This window comes from Gorilla gorilla, chromosome 11, assembly GCF_029281585.2.
Source record: "Gorilla gorilla gorilla isolate KB3781 chromosome 11, NHGRI_mGorGor1-v2.1_pri, whole genome shotgun sequence".
NCBI classification, from domain to species: domain Eukaryota; kingdom Metazoa; phylum Chordata; class Mammalia; order Primates; family Hominidae; genus Gorilla; species Gorilla gorilla.
In genome coordinates this window covers 107291630-107304619 of record NC_073235.2, presented here as the reverse complement: position 1 = coordinate 107304619, position 12990 = coordinate 107291630, and the positions used below count along the sequence as shown (strand labels likewise).

General features: G+C 35.2%; 1 protein-coding gene across 3 annotated transcripts in view; it reads right to left on the bottom strand.

Annotated features, from left to right (window-relative positions):
• The window catches only part of PARD3B (par-3 family cell polarity regulator beta), a 1084399-nt gene that overhangs the window by 923032 nt on the left and 148377 nt on the right, over window positions 1-12990 (bottom strand). For all 3 annotated transcript variants that reach the window (XM_063695123.1, XM_019022741.4, XM_019022742.3), the window contains exon 2: window positions 7580-7681. In XM_063695123.1, the coding sequence (XP_063551193.1) occupies window positions 7580-7681 (102 nt within the window). The remainder of the gene's footprint in view (window positions 1-7579; window positions 7682-12990) is intronic.

The window sequence follows — 12990 nt, the reverse complement described above, 5'->3', positions numbered from 1 at the left end:
CGATGGGCTGGAAATAGGGACAAGGATATAGCAGACAACTGGAACATTAAGAAAAAAAGCTTTGGAGCTAGAAAGTCCATGATACATAATAAATCGTACAGTAGTTTCGCCACCACTGAGGTTGAAGTGGGTTTAGAGAAAGTTTGGAGGCATTGTGAGGCCTATAAATATAATGTATGGCTACAAAGTTTGGACTTGATGCAGTATACACTAAAAGGAACAATATGATTTAAGCAATACTTTTTAAATAATGTAATTTACATTATTAATAGTGTGTTAATTACAATAACAATTGATGACTTACTACAGGCCAGGTGCTCTCCTGAACATTTCGTATTAACTTACATAATTAGTACTATTTTTAGTTCCACTTATCCATGATGAAACTAAGGCACAAAGAGGTTTAGCAACTTGGACAAAACTAGACAAGTAACAGGGCCAAGAAATGAACTGACTTTTTTGTCCAGAATCCAAGATCTTAACCATTCTCCCTACACACGAGGCACAAAAACAGCTGATGGGTAAGGAAGAGACTAAAAACAAGACGACCAATTTCTTGTCAATTACAGTAACCTTGGCCTGAAATATTATGGATATAAATTTGGTAGCTGTGGAAATTCAAAGACAAAAACAAACATATGAGAAAGGATAAAGGAAAGAATAAATTGGCTTTATTAAATAACTAAATTTTTTAAATAACTGCAAGTTCAAGCCTGGGAGACTAGGAGAAGGTGCTCCTAACCAACAAAAACAAGGATGTCAATGGAGGAAGCCAACTTGAAACTGAGTAGTTTTGATCTGCATGAGATGTTATCAGCATCCTAGGGAGGAAATGCAGAAATGGACTCAGGAACTAAATCAGCTACAGACACGGTGTTCTATAACCTCTTCCTGGGTAGGATATTTCCTCTTTTGAAAGATGATGAGTTTAATCCACATGACTGTTGAGGTCTTGTTTGGATCCATGATTCTATAATTTTGTAATTCTATAAGCAGAGAGTAATCTTGAAAATTCTGAGCTAAAATTTCATGACCAAGGTAATTCACTTGTTCTTTAGGAGCGTCTGCATTTATATCTGAAACCTTCTCCAAACTTCTTCTATGTGCTTTTGTGCTTTTATAACATCAACTCCCATAAACCATTTGTGCTTTTATAACATCAACTCCCATAAACCAAAGTAAGACTTTTTGAAGGAAAAACAAAAACACATCATATCCTGATTTGTTTTTCTTTTAATTGTGGCTTTAAAATAGGTACTTTAGCTTGCGATGGAAATCTTACTGATAAAATGAGGGCTCAGAAATGAAATAAATCAGGACCTTTAAAAAAAAAAAAGCTGTTTAACTTAATTTAGCATTATACTTCTCCAGAAAACACAATATACTTCATAGATTGTCCAACTACAGACTGAAAAAGTTACACACTTCATCACCACCAGCCATTAATCTTTCAGCCAGCAAACAGGTAGGCGGGAAGAAGTCTAAATTTAAAAATAAATTTAAAAGAGGAGTTTTTATAAATGCAAGGAATTTCCTTTAGCCCTTACTAGAAGATGCACAAAAGCACAGGGAAATATATGCAAACTCTGGCTTTATTCTCCATGCCTGAGTCTGTGAGTTGTAACAAAAAACATAGCAAAAATTATTTTCAAATAAAGTAGAACCAAATACTTCATCCTGTTCAGGAAGTAGCTCCTGTGAGCTGGTTTCTAGGTAACTGTGGACCCACTAGAGGGCAACAGAGTGTTCAGAAAGCAATTTGGCTTAAGGATAAAGAGCCTGGCTTTAGGTCACTAGTTCATGCAGCATTGCGCAAACCAGTCTCCATTTTAAAATCATGTTAGATCTCCAAATGCTCCTTATGTTACCAAATAATATGTTCTGATAAAAGGATTCTCATTTCCAGTTTACTCATACTGGCATTTTCATTTCGCAAATAATAACAATATATTAATCCAAATGTTCTGTCATATTCAATATCTTCTTATAAAACTATTTTACCAATTTAATAACTTCAATTCGTATAAGTTTTGTTTAAAAAGCAGTTAAAATGTACAGTAAAATAGTTTATTTGATGTTTAAATACCTAAAAACATCTAATGGTAACATCAAAACATCTACGTTAAAAATACTGTAATAGCACTACCATAGTATCATTAATACAACAGCATTTGAGTTCTCAGTATATGCTATACTATACTTAAAATTTTATATAGTTTACCTACCTAGTTTTCCTACACCAACCCTGTAAGAACATTATATTCATTTTACAAATGGGGAAACCAAGAGCAGAGAGATAAAGAAGCTTGCCCAAGGACAGATAACTAATAGGAGATAAAACTGAACTGAAATTATAACATTTGAATACCAGATATCACATGTGATCCAGTGGGCAATTCACTTGGAAGCCCTGAAAACCACTGGCATCTCTCCAAACTAGCCCCCTAGGATAGGCAAAATTTAGTCAAGAACAGAGGCATCTTTCCATGTTACTTTACTACATAATACAGTATTACTTTTGTACAGTTAATGAAACCATGGCAGTAATTCACTTTATATAATAGAAGTGATAGATTGCCATGTTTTCATGTTATATTGCAGTTGTCTTCTTCAACCAAGCCAAAAATTAATAATGGCAATTACCAAGGAAAATAATCATTTTAAAAAGCTTAATACTCAGAAGCTCTCATGCTCACTTAAAACTTAGGAAGGAAGCATTAAGCTTTGCAGTGGTTTACTAAGTATCAGTCCTCTTCAGACTTCTTAGGGCCTTTACATACTGCAGTGAGAAACTGATAAGTGAACAAGGCTGTTTGGCTGTGACTTTGAAATAATTTCTACACTATAGACAATAACAGCATAATTAGATATTTAAAGATCAAGTCTCAAAGAGTGAAGGCTCACCCAATAAACTGAGGATCATTTGTGATAGACTTTGGGAGGAAGGCAAAGAACAAGGAACCCATCTGAAGTACAAAGCATTTATCTCATCCTGCAGGATCTCAATGCCCAGTCAATATGAAATTTGAGAAGACTAACATCACTTTAAAAGTTAAAATGGGAAAAGAGGCAGTGTATGTATTAGTGTCCTATTGCTGCTGTAGCAAGTCACCACAAATGTAATGGCTTAAAACATCACAAGTTTATTATCTGACAGTTAAGAAATCTGAAACAAGTCTCACTGGGCTAAAATCAAGGTATCAGCAGGACTGTGTTCTCTCTGGAGGCTTTAGGGGAGAATCCATTCCCTTACTGATTCCAATGTCAGAGGCCAGCTACATTCTTCGCTGGTGGCACCTTCTCCATCTTCACAGCTGGCATTGGCTGGGTGTGTCTTTCTCACATTTATCTCTCTAATACTCTCCTGCCTTCTTCTTTCATTTATAAGGATGCTTGTGACTACATTGGGTCCATCCAAATAATCCAGAATAATCTCTCCATTTTAAGATCCTTAAGCACATCTGCAAAGACGCTCTGTCATGTAACATTCATATTCACAGGTTGTAGAGATTAGGGAGTAGACATCTTTGGGGAGCCATTACTCTGCCTACTGAAAACAGCACAGTCTATAGTTGGTGCAAAAAAGTAGTTACTGTAATACAAACTTGTTTTTCTTTGTAACTGCATATGGTGGTTAGACTTCAAGTGCAGTCTAAAGCGTCCAACTGAAATTAAACTGTATCTGAATCAAATAATCTGGGTCCTAGAAAAAAGAGGATGCAAAAGAAAGCAACAGAGGTAGAGCTGACAAGCCTTTACAATAAACTAGATGCAGGCTATAGGCAAACAGGGTTGAAATATACTAAATATGTATGGCGTATTAATTCTGAATTAATTTATAAATAATAAATTGTATGCTCAACTGTTTTGTTATACTCAACAGTTTGGTCTATTACCAACCTTTTCTTAGCAATGGTGGTGACTACGTAAAAGCAAAATTCATGTTAATTTATGACTGATGAATTTTCGTAATAGAAATTATAGATACAAGGGCCAAACTGCTTGACACATCAGAGAAGAAAAGAAATAAGATTACAGAAATTTAAATTCTAGGTTCCAGAGTCTGATTGTGCCATTTACTACCTGTGTGATCTTGGGCAAGTTACTTACAATTTCTGTGATTATTCTGGAAATTAAAAATAGGGATAACACTAGCTCTTGTCTTCAGGATTGCTTTAAAATAAAGTAGAATAAATAAGGGCCAAAGACATTCTGGGCCATTGCTAGTCATCAATGATTAGGTTGTTACTATTGGGTGAACTAAGTTGGTAGCCTTTAGCAACCAGAGAGGAGACATGAGTGTAAAATTACAATTCTTAGATATTTATCCCAAAGAACTTGAATCATCAGACTGATAGACAAACTGAAGAATCTTGAGAATAACTGTCATAACCAGATAATTATTAAGTTTCAGCACAACATTTTATACAAATAGTTATCATAAGATGCAATATTCCAAAGCTGTTCCAATAATATTCTGACACATATAGGCTAGAAGTAGTGTAACACAGTGGAGACTTGGTCCCCGTGGAAGCTGTACTAGGAAAGCAAGTTTAAAAAACCAAAGCTCCCAAGCAGACACCATGTATGCGCCAAGCACTATGTTGGCCAAAGGAATAATAGAAGTAAGACCAAAGACAAACCACTTTAGGCACAAGTTTTAAAAGTCATTTCTTAAGAACACTGGCTGAACTTTGTTAGAGCCTTCTCTAATTTTAAGTACAATATCATTTAACCTCTAGTTTCTACCTTTACTGAAGTGTGTGGGATGGTGTTACCATACACTAAATGGCCCAGCCTCCCCTGCTTTCTACGTTTCTGTTTTTCCTGCCTGATATGCTGCAATAGACCAACAGTTCCTTAATGCCACTTCTCACCTGGAGTGAGAGTCTTTCCTAGGAGGTGAGATATTTTGGGGTTAGCACAATGATTATGTGCATCTATCCGTGCCTCTTTGGACTTGTTCTCTCTCCACATTTTAAATGCCAAAGATTATTAGGTAGCCAATTTGCAAACAGGTGAACTGTTATTTTGTCTAAGCTCAATACTGCCTCAAAGGATCCTGGGTGAGATTGATATGTCATTAAGCATCCACAAAGCATCACTTATAGTTACTTCTTAATCTAAACTGCCAAAAAGTAAGGTAAAATGAAATTTGGCAGGGCCTTCTTTCCACACTAGACATATGGACTATAAAGAAATCTTAAGATTACCAAGGGTTGTCAGAAAAATAAGAAATTCTTTTTTTCACCTTTTTTTTTTTTTTTTTTTTTTTTTTTTTTGAGATGGAGTCTTGCTCTGTCACCCAGGCTGGCCTGCACTGGTATGATCTTGGCTCACTGCAACCTCTGCCTCCTGGGTTCAATTGATTCTCCTGCCTCAGCCTCCTGAGTAGCTGGAATTACAGGTGCATGCCACCACTCCTGTGTATCTTTTTTGTATTTTTAGTAGAGATGGGGTTTCACCGTGTTAGCCAGGATGATCCTGATCTCCTGACCTCGTGATCCACCCACCTTAGCCTCCCAAAGTGCTAGGATTACAGGCATGAGCCACCGTGCCACTTACATATTTTTTAAGAGGAAGAAATGGCAACACAATTTTTTCTAGCAACATCAAAAGTATAAATTCTCATAAACTCTGCAGAACAATACCAATTAGGCATCATGTAGAAATACTGAAGTACATTAACAGAATTGTTAAAGCCGAACCCAAGCAGTACTAATCCTCAGCTAGGATTTTAACTGATTATCTCACTTTTTTACCTTATTTAGTAATGGTGGTAGAGTCCCATTAAAACAGAGATTACATATAATAAAGCTGTTTCTGTGTGTAGTAAGTGGATTATGGTTATAAACTGCATTGCTGAGATAGTTTAAAAGAGTGCTCTAAATGTGAGAGCTCTATAGGACAAATTACCTCCCTGGGCACTGTTCATGGACTTATCCTTCTAGTAATGAGGTATTGGATGAAGCTGGGGTAAGACATTTTCTTCTGGTCCTTCCTAAACTTGCCATTTTTTGGCCCTTCATTTTAATGCTCTGGACGTCAGCGAAATTTAAGACAGGAACTGCCTTCTACATTAATAAACAATTAAAATATCTGGATTATTTCAAAGGAAGAAGATGATCCCTAGGGAAGAAGCAGAAAGTGAAACAGGGTGAAAGAAGTAAAAACCCTTCTTCAGGGTTCTGAAGGTTAATAATACATTAGTTACCCTTTTATTTACCCTGAGACCAACTAAATAAACAGGAAGTATATATCAAAATTATATACAGCAAGAGTCAAGTGTAGAAAGTAAAGCTGTCTTTTTCACTCATTAATTCAGTAAGTATTTTTGGGAATCAAGTTTGTGTAAGATATTATACCAGATACTACTAACAAAAAACACACAAATAAAAATCTCCCAGTCCATGTCCACTAGGAGCTTACAATCTATTTAGGGAGATAACTAGGTTTATCTGGATAGCTAGTTATTTCCCTAGATAGACTATAAAACTTAGTTAGTTATCTCCCTAAATAGACTATAAAATCGCTAATAACAACATAAAGCAAAACAGGTTTTAATTACAAAATAAAATATGAAAAGTAAATGTATAAGATGTCTGCAAAGATTAATGTAAGTTTGAACAGTCTGAAGAGATCTTATGGAAAAAGAAAAATATAAACTTTACCTGAGTTTAATAAATCACTTATTGATATTCCAGTCCAGTTAGGTAAAACACAAAAATGTACACATACACACCCCTGAGATTACAGGGAAAAAATATAGAGAAACATGTTTCCAAATACAAATTAGCCTGGTAAAAACAGCACTAAAGATGTATAATAGAAGAAACTTTGAAAGCTAGATCTCTCCGACAGAGTTCGGTTTTGGAAAACACATTAGCCATTGATGACAGGAGCCAAACCTGTAGTATTAAACGTGTCTCAACAGCAATAATCGTGTGTATTGCAGAGAAATAGTATACTTTCACACCTTCCTCTGTATAGTCTCAGAAGAAAAATCTCATTAAAACAAGATATTTGCAACGGGATTATTCCCAAATAAGTGGCAGAACACGCTCAAACTTTTTGGAGTATTCAATTTAGTGCCTTTTATTGTAGCAGTGAAAATAAGACTATCACTCAAGATAGTTGTTTGCCAGCTACTTTCAGAAAAATCTTCACTGTAATTCTTCATAAAACTTGCTGCCTCATTGTATTCTCTACTTTGAAACACATTCACGCCTCAGGCATTTAGTTGAATATTTAGCAAGGGCCAGGAATAAACTACAGAGCCAGCAACGACAATGATGATTCCAACAGCCTCACATATGAAACTAATTTATTAAGACATATCAGAAACTCTTGGGAATGAAGTGTCTGCTAATTAGGCCAACACAAACAGATTCCCAAACCTTAACACAGTTTTTCCAAACATCTGATGAAGAACTTTGATTTATGGGCTGTCCAGGTGAAACCTGAACAGATGGTATCTTTTAATAATAATTGGCACATGAGTTTGTTAAGGATTTCAGTCTCTTGAAAACATGCAGCTCTGTAGAGGAAAACAAAGAGGCACATTTTTAGAGTTATCTACCTTGTCTTTATCTTCAACAACATCTGCCAAGACATCATCTGGATCCAGGATTCCTCCATCTGTATATTCTAAGTGATGAATCTTCACCCAGTAACCAGGACCCTATAGTAGAACAAACACAAGTTTAATGACCTAATCTATGTTAAAAAGTTAAACACATTTTAATGTTAAGAGACATAAGTTGACTTGTTAAAAATATGTTCTAGTAATCAAATTTTTAAACACTGAAAACAAATGTTATCTATTTATTTGGAAAAAAATACTTGGCATTTTTATCCTGTTTAACTTAAATCGGAGAATCAAGGTATACATATTTCATCAATTTTGCTGGAAGGTAAATTGCAATGCAAAAATAAACTGCTTGAAAAACATACTCAGGGAATTTTTATAACCTACAACTCAGGTAATTCCAAGAATACTCTGGAAAAGAAAGATCTTCTTGAGGGTACTTTCTGAAACTAGGAATAAAAGTCCAAACAGATTCCAAAGCTGTAGGGAAAAAACCCTAAAGGCAGAATCTGTGATGGTAATAGCTATCACTACAAAATATATAAATGGAATGGGTAGCCACCAACATCTTCACCTGTTTAAATCTCCATGCTCAGCATGCAGCCTCACTCTGAGATATGCAATGATGTACAGAGCAGGAGCTCCAGCCTCGCTTGCCATTTCCTGCGGCATGGCAGCAACTCAAACTGTGTTCAGAGTTGAATGGGGAATTCACTGAGTTGGGGTAGTAATTAAAGAGATGTTCAACTATCGCTTTTTAAAAAACTGCTTACTTTTAAAAACCGCTTACTCTGATTCTAGAATTTAGAATTAAATAATCTAGCTCATTCAGTTACTTATGTACTGCCTATTTCCAGGATAGCTATGAAAGTGAACCATTATAGCGATGGGACAAGAACATGAACCAATGAATGAAGTGAAGAAAAACATTAGTAAGGTTTTACCATAATCCCCTAGCTATAATCAATTTGGTTCTGTGAGTCTTAGAACGCCCCTCAAAGTGGGAAACTTTTGAGCTATAATACACTTGGTATCCAATAAATGAACAGATACCAGTTTGTTAAAAAAGAAAGATGGAAATTCTTCTAGGATACAGCTCTAAGCCTTTCCCATACAAATCTTTATTAGGGATAAGAACTAATATAACCCACGGAATTCAATTTCAATTTCATAAAAGCTAATAGAAATGGTTGTCATACAGTCTTCTTTTTAGCTGACCCCCAATAAAAGGTAAGGGCATACTATTAAATAATACTTTTTTAAGGCATCTATTTGGAGAGCTACTAAAATGTGACCCAAGTACATAGCTTTCCAGTAATACAACTTGGTAAAGTGATAGGCTTTAAAAATATAAAGGAATTCTCCTTAGTTAGGCTTTAGACATTTCAAAATTAAGTTTTCCATACAGTATTGAATTTCAAGTAAAATAAAAGGAGTTTTGTTTACTTCTAATACTGAGTTTATAGGTGCAAACACCAATGATTTACTAGGAAACTTTAAATGCCTGACTCTGTGGCACAGATAGAGATCTCACAGATATAAGCAGTGGGAGTATAATCAGGTAAGAAAGACACACAACTCTCATTATTCAGTTTCTTTAACCAGAGGTCTTTGCCAACCCGAAGTAATTGTGCTGTAAAAGATGAGCTAAGTATAATAGGCCAGATTTCAAAAAGGGAGGATCCTAGCATAGAGAAAACTATGTAATGGCCACTGGACAATACAGCTCTCCCCCAGCAATATTTGGGAATTAAATCTTTTTTGTTATGGCCATGCTGCAAGCAACATATTTCTTCAAATCTACCCAGGACTTCTGACTGAAATATTATTTATTCCTTGTAAAAAGTCTGCTTATAAAAAGAGTTCAATTTAATTAATTTCTATAAACTTCCATTGAGTTGTTTTTTGATATATTACCTAGCTCTGTAGATGAAATCTGTTGATTTTAACCATGTTTATAAAAAGTAATGTATTCTAAAGAGTTTTCTTTATAGTATATTTGTACTTAAAAGCAGGCATCTATTAGTTATCTGCTTTTTTCTTAAGTTCAGTTTGTAAAAGCAGATTTTATCACCTACGATGGAGGTAAATAATCATCCTTCACAACTGCAGTAAGTTAAAGTACACCTTCCTGCCTAGAGGTGGAAACACAGAGAGAAAGAGACAAAGAGTCCTAATTTAAAATAAAGTAACTCAAAAAATAGCCAAAGATAGGATTTGATCAGTGGCAAAGGGAATATCAAACAAATGGCAGCAAGATGGGGTTGCCGCATCACATCCATTCCTCCCTCACGCACACTGGGATCCAAGACATTGTGGAAAGTAAGACACGGAGTTGAAACTAAGACACTGTTCTCTAATTTGATTCAAAAGAGCTCAGAACTAAATGAAGTAAAAAAGTATCTTGATACATTTTGGAAACATGTATTTGACCCAAAAATTTTAAGTGAAAAACATGGTGTCAGAATATGGAAAGACTACAATTTGAACTCCCTATTCCACATTGATATTGCCATTTTATACATTCCAAAGAAGAAAAGAGTAGGCTAATGATGGGCATATATCTACACCTAACCCTGAACAAAAACAGACAAGCCATAGGAAATCAGTCCCAGGGTTAATATTTTACACATCTGAGAGGGGGCAAAATGTCAATAAACCACAGTACATACCAACTGTGATTTTGTCCCCATGGTATTTTGGCCATGGTGCTATTGATCACTCAAAAATGTACATACAAAATATGCAACCTACAGCCATCGTAAGACCATAAATTTATCCTGACTCTTTAATGCATGTAAAAATTTCAACCATTACATTGCAGTCAACATTTTGCATTTCATTTACATGGTTTTATTGCCATCAGGAATAAAACTGATCAGATATGAAAAGGTGTTCACATATGTGTTCTGGTTCATACTGTCACTGGGAAAAATTAACTATATTTTTATGATTATGACACTTAACTTGCCTTTATATTGCACAATTAACTGTGGTACACATAGCTTTTAAATTATTTTGAAAATATCTCTAATATATGTGTTCATTTTGCTATGCAATGTCTTATTTCTTATACTCCTAGGATCATTAAAGTATTGAAAAATAATGTTATAATTATGTTTTCTTCACTTTTGACATTATTGTATCTGTTTTTAAAATAAAAGAGTTAATTTAAATGCTACTAACATTTTAAAACTAAAACTAGCCTATGAGAATGAATTGCAAAAGGAAAGCAAAACAAAAACACATGCATTACAGGAAGAAGACAGAGTTATTTTTAATGATCAAATATAAAAATGGTTCCAAATAGGCATTAATACTAATAGCACCAAAAGACCTTCACTACGGGTAGATGACATGAAATTTTACCTTATGCCTTAGAAAATTTACATTAACCATGTTTGAAGTACAATAATTTTCCACTTGTAATACCTAAAGGAGTAGACTGGCAACCCACATACTATAATGCTGTGACTACCAAGAACTGGGATTATGCCAACAATCACAAGAAAGGGAAAACTTGGAGGGGCCCAAGCAAGATGCCTGTAGTCCAAGAAGAAAAAATAGCCTGCAATGGCAGCAAGGTCCCAAAGTGAGGAGAGTGCTGCAAAGGAAAAGCCGATTTTTGGAGAGGGGCTACATGAATTACAGTTCTCAGCCATGCAACTGGTTTTCTGGTGGCTTAATGTTTTTACTAGAATAATCTTACCTACTGGAACACAACAGCAATGGTCAAATGGAAGGTAAAAACAAAACGGAATTTTCTTTATAGAATTTAACTTCATGAATTTGGTGGCACATATCCACAAAATGAGATTTTACCTATAGGTCAGGTACTATAGGTACTATGTGTTTTGTATGATTAACTCATTTATCCTCAAAATGCCTCATAAAACAGTTAATCCATCTTACAGATGAGAAAACCAAGGTAGGTGAATTAACTTTCCGAAGTTCAGACACTGAATAAGCAGAAAAGCCAAGGTGGGATTTTTTTTTTTAAACACAGAAAATATTTTGTTATTAAATAACTTAATACAAAGCACAATTACCAAGGAATCAGGCAGGGAATCAGGTCCATTTCTATCCCTACATAAGCATATGTACCCAGGCAAGTTGCCATTACTCTGGGCCTTGGGTGCATCATCATTAGTGAGCCTGGAGACTCGATGGCCTTTTGTATGATGCACCTCATAGAGGTCAAAATGTAGAGACATGGGGGGTGACAATGGAAGGCCCCAAATTCTTTGCTTAAGTGGGTCTGTCCCATGCTTCACAAATGAGAATTAAGTGGGGAAACCTTCAAAATATAATCTTCATAATCATAGACTTAAGGGTTTTGGAAACAGTGGAAAAAGATCTTACTGCCAAGAATAGAGAGGGAGTTTGAGGCACCGGAAATTAGATAGAGAATTATAAAAATGTACTTGCACATAACACTTAATTACTTTTATAATAATCTCCTGGGGGCATTCTCCCCTCTACCCAAGACCAAATGAGAATCAGATGCCCCACAGTGCACCCAGGAAGGAGAAGGTGACAGAGCATGTCTGCAGACTGTTTGGGGCAGACAGAGAACAGGAGCCTCTGAGTAGCCAGCCACAGAGCAGTGCAGGGAAAAACAAGAGTTTTGGAAAATGACGCCCAAACAAAGCCTAGCAGAGCAGCAATGACACCTGAAAGGAAAGAATCAAGCCAGAAAAGGCAGTAATGAATATAGAGTTTATTATGAACCAGCCCTAACTGACTTCAGAACACGCCTTCACCTTCCTAAAATAGATCAACCAAGTATAAACTTCAGGAGAAAAGCCTAGTAGAAGAACATGGGCTGAGGCTGTTTGAATTAACTACAGTATGTTTCCAAAGAATTCAGCAGAACTAGAATGGGACCCGGAGTTTTTATGCTGGGTTGAAAGTAACACCTGGCAAGTTCAATAGAATTATAAACCTTTAATTACATATAAAATGAGGGAGAATTAGTCCATACATATATTTACTTCCAGATCTAAAAATCTATGATTCTATCAAAAGAAAGTTGGTATGGCCATACTAATCCTAATCTCAGATAAAGGAGACTTCAAAGAAAGAAGTATTAATAAAGATAAAGTGGGATATTCAATCATGATAAAAGGCTCAATCTAACAGAAAGATAACAATGTTCAATCTGTACGTACCCAATAATATAACTTTAATACATATACTGTCAAAATGAACAGATCTTTAAAAAATATTTTAAAAACATGAATTGGGAGACTTGATAGGAAACAAAAAATTGAAGAAGATATAAATCACTTGACACAAGTAACAAATGTAGCCTAACTTATTTGTATTATATTTTCACACACACACACACACACACAAATAGTGTAACCAAAAAGATTAGAAAATACTTTATAAGTGTACAT